This window comes from Vigna unguiculata, chromosome 6, assembly GCF_004118075.2.
Source record: "Vigna unguiculata cultivar IT97K-499-35 chromosome 6, ASM411807v1, whole genome shotgun sequence".
NCBI classification, from domain to species: Eukaryota; Viridiplantae; Streptophyta; class Magnoliopsida; order Fabales; family Fabaceae; genus Vigna; species Vigna unguiculata.
In genome coordinates, this window is record NC_040284.1 from 26794772 (window position 1) to 26811997 (window position 17226).

Consider the following 17226-nt stretch of genomic DNA (forward strand, 5'->3'; position numbering starts at 1 on the left):
AGTAGTGTATTATAAATTTTGTTAGTGTATAAAAAAATTTAATTAAATTTTTGAAAAAGATGTAAAGATACATTTAAAGTATTTTTAAACTTTGATACTTGTTTTTTTTATAACTTTTTAATTTTATTGACTTTGTTTTATAAACATTTGCAAGTTTAATAAATATTTTGGTTATCGGAAGATTTTATCTGATATTTTAATTTGAAATATATACAATAATAATCTCTTTTAAATATTTTTTATTAAAAAAATAAGAATATATTTTAATTGTTAAATATTTGATAATATCATATTTTTTTTTAAATTTGTGTTCTTTTATAAAAACTAATTATTTGATACTGAAATAGTAAAAAAAACATATATAAATATAAGTATTGGTATATATTTGTTATTCTGTGAGAATGAGGATAAAATTAAATATGAGTATAGATATATAAATAAATTTTTTATTTGAAGGTAGATAAAAATAATAAAATTTATATTCATCATGTCCATTATCATTTCTAATTGCTTTTTTGTTATTAGTTGACTTCAACGACTTTATACAAAAATAACCAGAAAAATATATCATGAGTAACTCAAGAATCAGTAAAATACCAAATAAAAGTTTATAAAGAAAGTAATTTAATTTAGTTTTTTCTAAAATGAATGATATAGTTGTATTTTATGAGTTTTATGAGTAAAGATCCTTTGTCCTCTCATGGTAAAAACACCAGTTTATATATGTCAATGAGTGGTCCACCATGATGACCACAATTTCTTACTCATTATTTTGATTTTATTTCATAAATTATACCTTACATACTCCAACCCTAAATTTTGTCTATAGATCAAAATGCAGAAAAAGTAAAATAAATAAGGACATGAAAATCTCACTTGGTGCACCCTTCATAAAGACCTAGTGATGATGAACAACACCTTTAAACAACAACATAATTTTCCATTCAACCATTTCACATTTGTCATTGGGTCCAAATACACTCACTTCATCAACTTCTCTCATTCAAACAAAGTAATAATAATATTTACACCTTACCTTCCATGACAAATCATTCCCATTAACCAAAATTAATTAAGCGGGCGAACGGCCTCCACCACAGCTCCTCCATCACCACGGTGGCCGGCCACCACCGGCACCACCACTCCAACACTCACCATGTGAAAGTGTAGGCCAATATTTTTTTTCCTATGCTCCACTATATAGGTACTTACTAACTATACTATTATAATAATAATAATAATTACTATTATCGTAATGTATAAGTCATGACCACATTGAACTCCCATAGCTGGCCTGGTCCACCACCATGTCCATGTCAAAAATAGGCTTGGCATGTGAGCCCATGGTATTGGTTGGGCTAGTAGGCCTAGGCCCATGATTGGAAAAACACCTATTTTGCCTCACCCTGAGGTGGGCCACCTCAGCCTGGGCCAGGGCCAATTGGGTCTGTAGCACATCAATCTGTTGCTGAAGAGAAGAGATGGCCCCAACACACCCATAAACAGGATCTCGGACTCTGGCATTAGCCTCATACACCATGCTACTAACTGCATCCCCTCTTTGATGCATTGGTAGGTCCTGAAAATAATTCTCTGTTATTATGCTTTCATAAAAAATAAAAAAAAAAGAATTCCACTTTTTTTCTTTTTTCATTTTATTTTTATCACAAATAATTTCATCGCACATTTTTTTTTCTTTCTTTCTTTATTGAGTGAACAAGATAATATAAATAAGTGGTAAAAAGAAAAATATAGTTTCTGTTTCACAAACGCTACAATTCGTGCTTCACCTTGACTTTGGGTGCCAACATCACGTTTCCAATCTCCCATTGGCTCCCCCATATACCCAAAATCATAATGAAAGAAAATAAAAGGTTAAGTTTTTTAAATAATGAAACAAGTTAATCTGCTTTTTAATCTTAAACAACTATTCAATCATCATTTCACACTCTTACGCGCGTATCGCTCTAATTAAGTTTTTAAAAGGAAAGAAAAATTAAAAAGCTTAATCAGACATATTCAACTGTTAATCATTCATTCACACACACCCACCAGAATCAATGTTGTTTATTGAAACTTTTTTGAACAAACCAAAACATTTTAAGTTTTATTGATCTTTATTTCAAAAGAAAAACACATTAGGTGGGGGCTTTTAGGTGTAGAAATTTTTGCGAAAGATGTGGTGGGGGTTTAACTTTAAATTTTAAAACACTTGAGATGCTTTTTTTTTTTTTAAATTAAAATTACAAAATTCCCACATATGTGAACTTTGAGCTGCAAGACATTGTTGTCAACTTTATCAAAACATGAAAAGACAGATTAAAAATAAGAGCAGACAAAGAGATGATGATGAAAGATAATGCATCCAATCTTCTTGGTCTTTCCTTAATCTTTCAACGGCTCGGGAAGAAAAACTCACGTTGCTGTGTCTGTAAGTAACTCATTTGAAAATTTTGACTATTTTCTATGAAATATTGTGATCCATTAGATAAATTATCATTGGTTCCTTTAAGAGATACCTAAATTACTGTACTTTTATTTTGTTTTAAAAAATTATACCTTTCTTTGAAGAAATAGATATGTGATACACTTTTTTTTTTTAATATAAGCAAAACTATATATGTGTTCTAATCATATTTGTCTCTCTAATGTTTTTCTCAAAGTTTGACGTTAATTATACTTAAAATCGTGCAAATAGTAAAATTAAAATGCTTGCTATTATTAAACATACACACATACATATATATATATATATATATATATATATATATATATATATATATATATATATATATATATATATATAGATTACCTTTTCTTTTACGTGCTAAAAAATACCTTTTATTCTATATAGCATTTTAATGACTGAATAGGTAAAGAGTTGATTAAGTATAATAAAAAAAACTACAGGCTTAATACAAAGGTTTTAAATATATTAAAGATTTATCTTAAGAAAGAATATATTTAAAACAATAGTTAAAAAAACCAAATAATTATGTTTGGAAAGTGTTTACATTCAAATAATTTGAAGATGTCCTTTCACATGGCGTGCCCCAAGATTTTATAGTAGAGGTGCCTTTATGTGATGCTCAAAAAAGAGTGAAAAAAAATTCAACGACCCATCACTAAGTAAAAGGGGCGAAAGACTGAAAAATAACTTATAAATTTTTTCATATAAGTTAAATCATAATATTAAAAAATAAATAAGAATTTTTTTTAAGCCTGCACTTTTTTTTTACCTAACATACGTGTTAGGAATTAATTAAGAAAATTAAAACTCTTTTAGAGTTTGTAAATATAGAAAACTCCATGGAAAAACTTAATTTACGGCATGCAAAATAAGATAAATTATGTTTATAGAAAAATATATAACTCAAAAGCTCTATGCAAGATAAAAAGAAGTTTTATACTTGTGACAAGAACTATGAATAGACATAAGGTACATTGCATTAATATAAGCAAGCAATTTAAATAAACAAGTGTAGTTCTATCTTGTTTGAAAAATTGTATTTGAATTGTTCAAAGTATATTTATATCAATTTTTAAGTCGTATAAATTGACTGCTTTAAGCGGTTTTCAAGTTGATTTGTTAATTTAGTCATTTTTATTTTTGTATAAAAATAAGTTAAATACAACTAAACCAAATATTTGTCTTGAATTTCTTACTTTCAAACATGTTAGAAATAACGAATCTGATTAGATTATTTAGGTAGGTTTTGACCGTTAGTTTAAATATTATTGGACAAGAAAAATGTTTCTATCAATAGACCGTGACAACGCCTTCATCTTAAAATCTTAATAATAACCTTTGCTTTCACTTTAAAACTTAAAATTCCAAAGTGAGAAAGCTGTTAAAGTTCATCTTAACAACAAAAGAAAGACAACATAACACATTTCATTTTGTTAAAATGTACACATGATGTTTATGAATGACATAAACCATCTGCGAATTTTTAAGCCTAACCTTGTAAGCTTTATGTTATATAATGTGTGTGTATGCATTCGGAAAGAATGAGGAGCAAAGTCGAATGAAAAATCATTTATAGTAGAAAATTGAGAATAAAAGAAGAGTGAAAATTGAGAATGAAAGAAGAGTGAACCTGAAGCATTTTATTGACATTGCTAGCACCAAACACTTTGTGCACATTTGCAAACTTTTGAGGTTCATCTGCTGGAAAATATGGAGCAAAAACACAATCTTGAGCACACCTTCTTCTCAGAAGCTTGCATGCAGCACAGGGTGAAGCTACACCCTGCTTTCTCCCACCACCTTCCTTCATCGATTCTACCTGCAACCACAGTGTTCCAAACTAATATTTTCTTCTGTTTTTTTTGCCTTCTCTGTGAAAGAAACTGAACAGTGGGAAAAAAAGAGTGTCGGTACAAAAGAATGGCGAGATAGCAGTTAGTGAGGGAATGGAAAATGGTGAATGGAGGAAGAAAAATACATGGAAAGTGAACAAAAGTGAGAGACTAAAAAAGAGTGAGGCATGTGGGAGAGAGGAGTGGCACGCATTATATAATTGTTATTGTTATTATTATAAGGTAAGGCCAAATCGTCAATGAAAAAAAAAAGGTAGAGGTGCCACTACGTCACGATAAAGTAATCATTTTTAATCAGTAAAAAATGTTTATTGTTTTTACAGTTTTTTTAATCATAAAAAAAAATCACATTTTTACCGTGGTCGGTTAATCAGTTATCAATTATTAGATGTACGGTTAGTGAGATTTTAGGCGTCGCTTAAAAGTAGTGTTAGGAAAATATAGAAATAAATAAAGTTGGGAAACTTAATCAACGTATATAAACAGTATATTATGCATAGTAAAATTTTTATTAGATATTAAAAAATATGATAATATATTATTTTGTATTATCGAATAAAAGAATGATTATTTTTTGCTGAAATTACATGAATAAAAATAATCTTTATTCAGATTATGTCTACCGTCGAGATTTATTATATATATGTAAATTACTCCTTATATATGCAATGATATGTAAATCTAGCGCTGATGGAATTAAATATTTTTATGATTATATTGTTATTTTTTTTTTCTTGTCTTTATTTCGTTTGTGTTGATTTGCTAAAGAAAGTAAGATATATTTTATCGTGGTAGAAATGTAACGATGGTTAACATTAAGGAAAATCTGTTGAGATAAATGGGAAAGAAACGTGTCATGTTTTGGTAAAGATTTAAGTTAAGTTCAGGGAGGTGGAATACAACTAATAATTCTCCCGTATCTTATCTAGTAGATAAATGTTCGTCTAATATCTTATTTATATTTGTACGGATATTTATTATACGAGTATCTATATATTTTTTTAATATTCATGGACGTTATCCCTAGATATTTAAAAAAAAATATTTAATAACATATTTAACCATAAATTTAAATAAAAATATAATGTGTAAAATTATTAAATTTCATACAAAGTACAAATAACCCAATTAAATATTTTGAATGACAATTTACAAAGAGACGAAGATTTCTCAAAACTAATTCATAAAAAATAACCATTCAAAAACATGCAATCTGTTTACATGCGAGTATAACAAATACTCGTATATGTTATATGCAGGTATAGAAATACTCGTATCTATTATCCGCAGGTATCTATTCACAATATTTATTTTTACCTAGTGCAAATTTTATCCACATATATCCGCGAATACAAATTTTTTTTACATCCTTAATTATGATACCTTATACCGATAACTCTTGACTCATTTGTGTTAATCTATTTGTACATTTCGTCATTTTATAACAACAATAATATTAAAGTTAATGGTTTATTTTAATAATTGAGTAAAACAAGACTAAATATGTGTTATTGTGGTAAAAACCAATGTTCTCTAGTCATTGTTGTAAAAATAGAAATAATATGTTCTCTCTTTATTCAAAGTAAAACTTAACTCACTTCAAGATAGATCGTTAAAAATAAATAAGAAATATGAATTGAAATATCATATTGAACAAAAAAAATTAACAATATATATATATATATATATATATATATATATATAAATCCACAGACCAATAAACTTAAAAGTAATGTCATATTACCTCATATGACTCGTCTTTGGTTGAATTTTCCGGTCTCTTTCCTTAAATTTTTTTTCTAAGGTTTTAGGTAATTATAACAAAATTTCAAATAAACGATTTTGTTAACTCTGCGAAACTTATTTGAATAATTGGTGATAAGGGTCTCAATATTCAAATAAGAAATCAAAATTCACTCGATTAAAACTTTATATATTCGAATAAGTAAAGGGAAAAAAAAAATATTACATATGTTGTTCAGCTATTCCTTCGGAACTTTAAACCTCATTATTAACAATAACACTAGTCAACAATTAGGATAATACGAATAGTATTTAAAATCCTCTTTCAAATTTTTCTCCAAGCCAATGAATACATCAACTTTAAAAATCAATAAATTACACCGTTTCAAGGGATTCATTTGTACAAACAAGATTAAGTGTAAGCTAGGTTTTAATCATTTGTTAAGAAATAATTGCTAGTTATGATATTTTTAATAAATTTTATTATTAACTATTGTAAATGTAGAATAAAGTTTCAAATACACACTAATGGGTTGTCCACTTCACAAAAAAAATGATACACTATTATTATTTACGACAAAAAAGTAATATGTCACCATGTGTTTGATTGTGGCAACATTACATAGAGTAGAGAATGCATGTTTAATGAATATTTATACCTTTAATTAGTGATGCAACAATCACCACACTCTTGCTTGTAGTGTTAAAAAAAATTATACTCCCCCTACTATTCTTTAAAAATAACAAGAGCATGCAGGTTATGATATCAATTAACCAACCACATTTTCAATAACATCATAGTCGACACCGTTATTTTATTTTTAATTTCATTATTTTAATAACGATCATTGATATGCTTTCCTTGTATTATTGATAACAAAACTATACATGTAAAAGTAAATTAAATATAAGGATGAACTCCACTTTGAATTTTATACATATAAATATTGAATGCAGAAATTTTAAACTCGTTGTTACACCTACCTACACAAACAGAAACACATGATAATGAAACTGAGAAACTTTCTCATAATGAGATGCTCATTGTCAAGATCTTAGAGTTTATGAACTCCAATAATTATTTTTAGTCAACTCTGGGGTCTACTAGTAATTAGTCAATGACTATGCTTCAGGGACACTGACCTAGGCTATTCCACTGTTTTAGAGGGACATAAACCCTAAAAGGAGACAACAATATCTAATAGAATACAACAACCCAAAATGACATATATGATATATAGTTTTGACTGACAGAAGATCAATGTAATATAAAATGGTCTCTGGAGAGATTAACAAATGATAAATCATATACTAACATCTTCTTAATCTCATTTTTTCCCAAAAGTTATCTCTAGTTGGATTGAACTTTTTAATATTTAGAAAGTTGAAATTAGTGAAATTTAATTTGTCTCAATTAATTTAAATGGGGAGAGATATAAGATATGATACCACTTGTTAGGTTTACAAGTGGAGTTACTAATGAGACTTGAGTCCAACCATATAAGACATTGTCATCGCTCTCAACCCAAAATCTTAAGGTAATGAGTTTATGAGTCTTTATTTTTATATAGTATTATACTTTTTCATTTTTATAATGTGGAACTTAGATTCACACATGAATTCTTAACAATTTACACTTAGATTACCAACTATTTAGACCCTGAACATCTAACATCAAATCTTAACACAATAAACCTATAAGTCTTTTCTTATTGAGTGTTGCTTTTTCATAAATTTTGTCTGATGTTGAACTTTTACCTTACAGTTCAACTTCTAACAAGGAAAATGTTTTTGTTGACTAGTTGTATGAGAAGGTAGCACGTTATATAAGAAGGTAGTAACGTTAGTTCTGAACATAGACGTGAAGGTTGAAATGTGTGCTATGGAATGATGAAAGGAGAAAAAAATGAGAGGAAGAAGAACACGAAGGAAAAAATAAAGAATTAATTTCCATCAGTGAAATGAATAAGAATTAAAGAGCAATATATTTTATAGAAAAATAACAAGAGAATAATGCAATCAATGGTTTTAATGAAAGGAGGAGGTTGGGCTACTTTTTGAAGCAACCTACCATAAATTTTTGAAGAATGGAATGATTGCAGGACTTTGAGCTTTAGAGGGAGAAAAAGAAATTCATAGGCAGGTGAGTTAGGTGAAGCAATGATTTCCCATTTTCCTTTCTCAAGGATTAAACTATGGCCAAAAAAAGCCATTGTGTTTAGGACAATGGGAACAATATCAAATGCATCATGCAGCAACCCTTTGATGATCCTCTATGCGTAGAAACTAGAAAGTGTGTGTCCTATTTAATGGTCAAAATGAAGAGGACAGTGCTTCGACCGTTGGAGAAAAAACAGCTTTCTCTTTCGGTTATTTTGACTTGAGACTTCAAAAAAGTGAAAGTTGGAAACCAAAGAAGCCATCAACATATAAAATTCAAAGTGAGGGGGCCCCATTTTGGACGATTTGTGAACCTTTTGTCCCCAACACATACCTTCATTACCTTCCACTATACCAAATGCTTCATTTGGTTTCTCCCACTTTAGTTCCATATTTGTGAAAATGAGATGCATTCATTTTGTTAGCATTTAAGTAAGAGACCAATTGCATAAATGTCATGTCTTGTTCCTTTTCACCATCAATGATTTTTTCTTTCAAGTGTTGTCACATATGTTCCTTTTATATTCATAACCAAATGAATCGTAATGGCGCCAAACCATTTTCTTTTTCTCTTTTTTTTCCCTCTTTTCTAGTCATTGTTACTGCTTTTTTGAAAGCCATCAAACCTTTATTTTAAACTAAGGGTCTAAATCTTTGGGTGGAGATAATGGGAAAGCTCTAGCACTCTGAGTCAGTGGTGGAGACCAATTATTTTCAACTAATCAGTTATTTTTCATTCGACGTCAAATTTTTACTCTTGATTTTAGAAACCAAATACATACGTTTAAAAAAATCATTTTTCACCAATTCAAAATGATAGAAAAACATGCACTTAATCTATTTTAATATTATATTAACCCATAGATGATAGTGATTCAATCACAAATTTGTATTATAAATAAATATTTGTCAGGATATATTAGTTTGTTGACTTTCAACCGACACATATTTGAATTGAATCCAAAAAAAGCTGTTTTAACAATAGTGAAAACAATAATAACTACGCACAATGTATCTCATTATTATAGTGCATCTTAAATTGAATTTTTATGGAATGCGTTGTGTCTGTCTTTCCACTTGCATCTCATTTTTCAGTGAACTAATCAGGTGCAAATGGGCATAATGAAAATGTTAACAACAATTAACGTGAGTATCTTGATGTTTAAGGAAATCTTTATATGGGTCCAGATTCCATTATTCTCTAAGTAAAAGCCATTAAGGAGTTTTTTAATAATCTACTTTAACCATAATCTTTAGCATTTTAATATAGTATCTAAAAATTTCTAGATATGGAGTATTTTAGGCCATCCTAATCATAATTTTTTAAGCACACTTCACTATTATATTTCCTTGCAGATAGATATGTTGATAATGGGAACATGAATTTGACTTTAGGAAATCACTACGACTTAGTGGTCCCTTTAAAAAGCATAAAATCTAGCTACAAATACAATAAGAGATGCCCCTCTTACTTTGTTCTGGCATCTTTTTGAAGCTAAGTGCATTAGATAGTTTTGGCAATATTCGCCATTGCAGAATAAATTGGAATTCTGAAGTGCTAGAGTCTCTAGCACATAAAAGGGAAAATTTGTGGCTGTTCACGAAAATATACAAAGTCATATTTTCACTGTCTATTTATTGTAATACATAAGGGTTCCCATCATTTCCCTTTTTCCATGCCCTTGACAGAGCAAACAAAGCATGTAACAAGGAAATCATGTTTTTTTGTCACAGGGAAGAAAAGTTGCAGATATGATTAAACATATCTTCCAACAAAGACAGACCATGCAATCGGTTTTATCCACCTTGTCCCCAAGGATCCCATAAGATCAAAAGGGTCAAAATGGATAATGCAGGACAATATCATGGGAGCACGTTTTGATTACATTACATTCATAAGTGCTTCTTTCTCTACCAAATGTTCCCTTTCTCTCTCATTCAAGCTTTTATCCATGAGTGCCCAACTACTTTTATTGTATGTACGGCAACTAAATACCTCACGAGAGCGTGTGCAGACGGGTGAGTAAAATATGAAGTAACAAATGTTGGTTTTTTCGAGCGAAAATTATTCTTACAACATCAAACATAAGACATGAGTTAAACTCATAATAAAGAATTAACATTGCTTTTAACAAAAAAAACTTAAAATAATGAATATATGAATCTTCGTACTTATATGAATCAAACTTACGTAAAAGATTAATATCACTTTTAACTCAAAATTTTAAAATAATAAATTTATAGTTCTTTATATCTTTGTACAAAGTTCATCTTTTTTATTTTTATTTTATGTAGAACTTTGATTCAAACTTTAAGTTACCGAGGACAAAAACCATATAAATGACCTATTTGTTTAAAATTGTTGTGATTAGCACATGCCATGATTAAAATGAATAGGTAGTCCATTTAATTATGAAAATTATGAAATGTAGCAAGATAATTTTGCAACATGTCAATACAAAGTAAGAACACCAGAGACACATATTCGAAGATCTAGTTGCTCAAAACTACCTCAGTCACAATTTTGTTTACTAATCAAGAAATAACCTTCCCAATAGATTCTCCATAAATTTATGACTGCTAGAAATAACCCTAATCAAATCACTATTATAAACGTATAATTCAAAGCACTAATATCAAAAGTTTTATTCCTATATGCTCATTAGTGTATCAAATCTTTCAACGTATCACCTCATCAATATTAAAATTAAAAAAATTTATAAAGACTAAAGCAAAAGAAATAGTTTATCAAAAGTAAAATAATGACATATATTATAAGACAAGAAAAACTTAGACTAAATAATAATAATAATAATAATAATAATAATATAAACTAAATATATGTCTTGAAAATATCATACTTACCTTAGCTGGGATTAGAAACCAGTCCACTGCAGTGTGACCAGTATGGCCATGGCAACACCACGAACACTCGCATCTTCCATTCTCCATTCCCACACACTCCCACGCGCGCCATGCCGCTTCCGTTTTCACTTTCGTTTTCCTTCAACTTTCTGCACTCTTACATTTTCCCCTTCCAAATTTCCCGCTAAATCTTCTTCGCGCCTCACCGTCTTCTCCGCTTCATCCACCGACCACCACCACAGCACACCTCAAGACCTCGCCGTTCTTCTCGAAGTCGACGGGTGATTCGATTCCTCATTCCATCAACCTTCTCTCTCTACGCTCCACGATTCCGTCTTTGTGTTCTGCTTCTCACACTCTTAAACTACTGTTCTGTTGTTTTAGGGTTCTTATGGACGCGCACCGCGTAGGAAATCGTATTGCCTTTAACAAAGGTTCGACCGATTTATGCATCCGCCGTTTACGTTGCTGTGATTCTGTGTAATGCGGTGTAATTTTTCTTCCTGTTCCCGCAGCGTTCGAGAGGCTGGGGCTCGATTGCGCCAACTGGACTGAACCTGTCTATTCGGATCTTTCGAAGTGTGTTTGTTTCTGGTTATTTGTTAGATTAGAATGTTCTGTTGCTTATGCGTGCGTGTGTCAATTAACTTTGCCATTGCCACACCTTACTTTGGCGTCGAGTAAATTGATGCTTTGAATTTCTTTTTTGAAGACTATTTTGATCGGTAAATATTGGAGAGTTTTCACAACTGAGTGCTGCAAGTTATGCAAGTGAGTTTCTCCATTGCTTATAGACCATTTTCTAATGACTTTCCAGGAGAGCTGCTGGAGATGAAGAAAAAATGGTGTTTCTGTATTTTAATCGCGTAAGTTGTTCGTCTTTTGTCTGTTTTTGCGAATGAAAAAAGAGGCATGTTTACTGATAATATCTGTAGTTTTCTTAGTTGCCGACATTAGTTAGCCATATTCTGTTGTTGTATCTATAAGCAGATTGGATGGCCTGCTTCCTTACCCACAAATGAGCAGGGACTATTTGCTAAAAGAGTTTTGCAGCAAAAGGTTTTGTCCTTACACTTGATCTTCTTGATGAATGGTATTAATTAGTGTGCTTTTCACTTTGGTGATTGGGGGGACTGAGGCATATTAAATGGGGTTAGTTAACTAGGAATGCGTTATCGATAAAAACAAAATGGAAAAAGTTATTTTGACATCACCATTCCCAAATAACTACCCTTTGACACCAACTTTTCCTAATAAAATATTATTATTTAAATAAAATATTAATCTATATGAGTGTCAAATGGGAGTATCGGTGTCAAACTACCACTGGCATGCTAAAACTTTTCTAATTTCCGTGAACTTTGCTTTATAAGGAGGAAATATCTGTTATGCCTCTCTAGTTTAATACTAAACTTTATTAGGACCACATCATATGTCCTAGCAGAGATGCCTTTTCGTCTTCCCATTTCAATCATTTATTATTGGACTAGTCAGTTAACTGTCGTGGTTCTAAGGAAAATTTAACCACAACTAATTTGATAATTAAGATACGGTATTATTAATTCTCGAACAATTGAGACCAATTCTTCGCTGAGTGATTAGAAAATATCAGTATGTGGATCTGCTTCACAAATGTATAAGCCTCTTAATCCCTTCAAGAACTTGTAAATTTTCCTTTTGGCTCCTTATTCAATCTCGTTATCTAAGAAATGTTTGATTCGGGCATTCAGAAAGGTGAAGCTCCTGTCTACTAGCCAATTTGGATAGCTTATTTTGGGACAAAAAAAGCTTCAATCAAAAGATTAATGAGATTTTGACAACAATTTATTCCTAAACATTATATTGTTCTCTGAATAAGATTGCTTCATCTAGTGAATGTTGTTTTAAGTTCATGGATGCTTTAAATGACAATTATCGGATCCAGAGGATCATATGCTTTTACGTTGTTTCTTAGAATTATTAGAATAACTTGTCCTCAGCCCTTCTTCACCAAATACAAAAGTAAGAGGAAGTATAGATGGGAAAAAAATTTCAACTGGATGGGGTGTGTCTAAGGTTTGCAAAACATGCGACTTTGATATTTAAGACCTAAGGAACTCAATTACCCTAGTAAGCTAAAAATCCTTCCCCAGATGATTTTTCTTTTTACTCATATTTAGAAGTTTATGAAACTTGGTAGAGAATCCTATTCAACTCTTGATCATATATTGGCAGGAAAAGGCGTTAGAAGAGTTTGTGATGTCAAAAAATCTACCTTTACGACCTGGTCTTGAACAGTGAGTTATCTCGTATTCTGTGAATATGATTGTATGTCTCATTATGTATTTCATATATGGGGAGCTACCTTTAAAAGAGATCTATATTTATGGTAATTAGAGAACAAGATGTACATTAGCTAAGGATAGCAGACTCTTTAAAATGTTTCTATTAAGTTATCATACCTAGTCATACTTTCATTTTGTTGGTCTGAGCTAGTTGGTCATTCAGGTGGATTTTAACCACACTCGTAATTTTGACACTACTGATTTTTCACTGTTCTATCTTCGTGGATGGCATTTTTTTCTTCATGAATTAAACATTAACAGGGATATATTATTTCATCGAAATATTTGTTCAAGGCCCATGAATAAATAAGGATAATTTTGGTCTAGGTGTTTTTCCCTAGAACTTATTTTGGTTTCCAATAAAATTGATATACTGCCATAGTGACTTAAAGCTATTTGTAGAAGTCACGTGCATATTTCGTGTTTACATTCCTCTTTTTCTTGATAGTAGTTGATCTTCTATTCATTTCTGGAAGGATTTCAATTTACAAAAGACAAATGTCCCATTTTAAAATGTTTTGCATTGTTTTCATTGCCTCTTAATATTGATCTGTACTTCGATTGCTTATATTAATTCTCTTGAAGGTTCAAATGTTACCAGGATATTTCATAAATTTAGGAACTATGATGATTATGGATCTTTAATCTGCTTATTTATATTCCTTAACACATAGTAATGTCTCCATTGACAGATTTATTGATGATGCATATAATGAAGGAATTCCAGTGGTAATACTAACGGCATACAGTAAAAGTGGTGACAGTATTGCTGGGTAATTTTATTTAGCTCCAAAATCTTTCATGGCACTACGATACTAAGCAGGATAATAATTAAGTTTACTGATTTACTTACAAAGAAGTTTCTTTAGGTGTTGTAAGGGGGTGGGGAGGGGTGAGGTGTGTGTGTTTTTTTTTTTAATTTTTATTTGGGACTAATTTACATTTCAGGTCTTTATTTAAGCTTTAACTTTGAGAGCACTATTATGTTGCTAATATTCCCCCCCTCTTCCTTGTGCTTATTGAACTTTTAGGTCCATAATGGAAAAGCTTGGCAAAGATCGAAGCATAAAGGTCATTATTGTAGGGAATAAGGAGGTTGATCAAAGTTTATATGGACAACTAGTCTCGGGAAAGGTTATTGCTTCTGATTTGGATGAAGAGCTTGCCAAGGAAGCCAATAGAGCTGGTATATACTTCAGTCATTGATTATGTATGTGCCCCCCTGCAAGCATTTTTAGCACACAATGTTCTTTGCTAAGGGACCTTCCACTTCTGCCATTTTTTGTTAGTTTCTGCTGAAAAACAAAGACTAGCGAAGGAGGTAGCATCCATGCTAAAATTGAGTGTTGAGATTGATACCAACTCGTCTGAAAGGTTAGTTCATTCATCTCTAGTAATTTTCACAAAAAATAAACACAATATCTTGGTCCTTATGTTTCACTTACCGTAGGGATCTATACTCATAGAATAAAGAAACTTGAAAATGTGTATGACTCAGCTTTGTAGTTTTCAAGGAAACAATGGTTGACGTATGTTTAGAGAGGGCAAGGAGAGCAAGCAAAGAAAGGAAAGAGTGTGAGAAGGGATGGGAAGCGAACTGGGTGTTAAAGTAGTGTTTTTTGTTTGTCAGCGTTCAAAATTGGGGGAACTTCTTAACAGGAGGGAGGTTTGCTCCAAAGCTGCCCATCCCCTGCTTTATATTCCATCTAATTATTCCATCTAATTAGTTTTGAAAATTGGAGTCAAAATAAAGTTTTATATCTAAATTGTAGGCATTTAGTATAATTATTTTACAAAAGTTGGATAGAATTAGAATATGATCATAAGCCTTATACTATCCCATTTTTTTGGTGTACTAATGCTATATACGTTTTTTCTTATTTGATATTTAAGATAAATTAGATAGTATTAGGATATGTGTGTATATATGTATATAAATAACAATATTACTATTTTATTAAATTACATAATTTTTTTTATATATTTCTAAAAATATTATACATTAGTCCCTTTTCAACTTCTACACATTATTTAATTTTTAAAATTGTAAAGTTATATAAAATTAGCTAACGGATCAATTGCACTAATTGCATTTTATTATTTATCTATATTAGAATTGTTCTTCCTTAAACTACAATAGATTCGTGTGTATGTTGAGTTATATCTTTCTGTTAATTCAATGCGATCTGAAACAGTATATTTTTAGAAGTGCTGAAACTGTGGCACGTGTTGATGAACCCAAATGATCATTTCACACCTTAATCTACCAATTGTTCAATTAATGACTGATTTGGATTTTAGTTGTGTAGTTAAAAATTATGTCAATTTTCATTAATTTGTTGATTGCTCTGTCCAGTCTAGCTAAGATTGTTACTGCACTACGAGCGGGAGCAGAATATGCAGGGTTACCCGTCTGCAATTGTGTCCTTGTTGCTGGAAGCCAATCTGGTGTATCTGGAGCTACACAGGTGGGAATGCCATGCGTTGTTTTACGAAGCAGGTGATTTGCTCTTGGAAGTTCAACAAACATGTAATGCAGAGTTTACACAATTGCATGCTTTCGTCGGAAGTTCTGTAGAATTGTAATTGTTTTTATGTTGGTGTATTCAAGAACTGATTATATTTTATTTTCCTGTAGTTTGACATCTAGAGCCGAGTTTCCTTTAGCAAACGCTACAGTGGATGGATTTGGAGGTGCAGATCTAACAATTCCAAAATTACGTAATATACGCCCGAAGAACGAGCAAAGGACTGAATGGTAATTTTCTCAACTTCACATACGTACTTTTAAAGAGAAAATATTCTATTACATGAATAAGAGTTGTGACTACTAGAAAGTATTCCATCATTTGTTCCTGTGCAGAGCTCTATACTTCCCAAAATATTAGCAATAAACACAACATAATCACACTTGCCCCGGAGTTGAAGCATTTTTTTGCGGGCAAGCAACGGAGTTTAAGATAGGTAACTCTGTTAGTATGATAATTTCATATTACAATTCTGCAAATGTAGGAACAGAACAAATAAGCTGAAATGTGAGTTTTTTTCTTTGCTACTTGCATGATCTGTCATTTCTCTTCCAGCAACCTGAGGAAAGACTAATCTCTTCCCGTTAGGGATTTGGCTGTGGAGAAGCTCCTACTGCAGTTGGTGGGTAAATATAATTGTGATTTTTATTGATAACTTCCGTGATGGAATGAGAGTGCCTTAGTAGTCGGGTGGTTTTTTGTAATTGACATTGTGACATACATTATCTTACACTTACATCTCAAAGGACTGAATCTACGTCAAGTTCAAAAGTACTCTGTATTTCTATCCTCTTATTTGGACGTGAAAATCTTATTCAAGGTTAAGGATGCTTTTTCTTAGTCTGTCTTGTTAATAAAAAGAAAATAACATGTGAGTTAAAAGATAATTTTGTTTCTTCCTATTCTATTGCAGTTATGTTTATGAAGTTACTTTTTTAATGTCAACTTTTAATCAGTGAGACATGTGATTTGAATCCTAACTTAGGTGCCTTAAAAACGTAAAGTGATTGTAAAAATTATATACAATATTGTAAAAATTATTTTTTATTTTTATAATTATAACTTTATTATTTTTTGCTGTCATAAAAAATTATATTATATAAACTTAAATATTATATATTAAAATTATGATATTGTGATATTTAAATTTCTCAACTAAACGAATAACTTAAGTGATTGCTAACACATTATTTCATTTTCATGTTAAAGATATTAATCATCAACAAAAATAAGTTATCAGCTCCATAGTATTATTTGTGGTTCCTGCCACGAGTTTACATAGC

General features: G+C 30.7%; 2 protein-coding genes across 3 annotated transcripts; one reads left to right on the forward strand and one right to left on the reverse strand.

Moving 5' to 3' along the window:
• Nucleotides 1-919: 919 nt before the first annotated feature.
• On the reverse strand, nucleotides 920-4490 carry LOC114187640 (LOB domain-containing protein 4-like). Its single transcript, XM_028075935.1, has 2 exons — nucleotides 4101-4490; nucleotides 920-1579 (listed from the first exon to the last, which is right to left on the reverse strand). Exons 1-2 carry the CDS (start codon nucleotides 4278-4280, stop codon nucleotides 1265-1267), a joined length of 495 nt encoding a protein of 164 aa, XP_027931736.1. The 5' UTR covers nucleotides 4281-4490; the 3' UTR covers nucleotides 920-1264.
• Nucleotides 4491-11106: 6616 nt separating this feature from the next.
• Nucleotides 11107-16783, forward strand: LOC114186745 (CBBY-like protein). 2 transcript variants are annotated; one of them, XM_028074741.1, is made up of 13 exons: nucleotides 11107-11372; nucleotides 11476-11525; nucleotides 11607-11670; nucleotides 11909-11957; nucleotides 12082-12150; nucleotides 13306-13367; nucleotides 14108-14188; nucleotides 14447-14601; nucleotides 14705-14789; nucleotides 15772-15945; nucleotides 16054-16173; nucleotides 16279-16379; nucleotides 16499-16783. In XM_028074741.1, the coding sequence occupies exons 1-10, from the start codon at nucleotides 11134-11136 to the stop codon at nucleotides 15917-15919; spliced, it is 1002 nt and encodes a 333-aa protein (XP_027930542.1). In that variant the 5' UTR covers nucleotides 11107-11133; the 3' UTR covers nucleotides 15920-15945; nucleotides 16054-16173; nucleotides 16279-16379; nucleotides 16499-16783. The 2 variants fall into 2 exon arrangements, with proteins under 2 accessions (XP_027930542.1, XP_027930541.1); XM_028074740.1 differs by having other exon boundaries at nucleotides 15772-15915.
• Nucleotides 16784-17226: the final 443 nt, after the last annotated feature.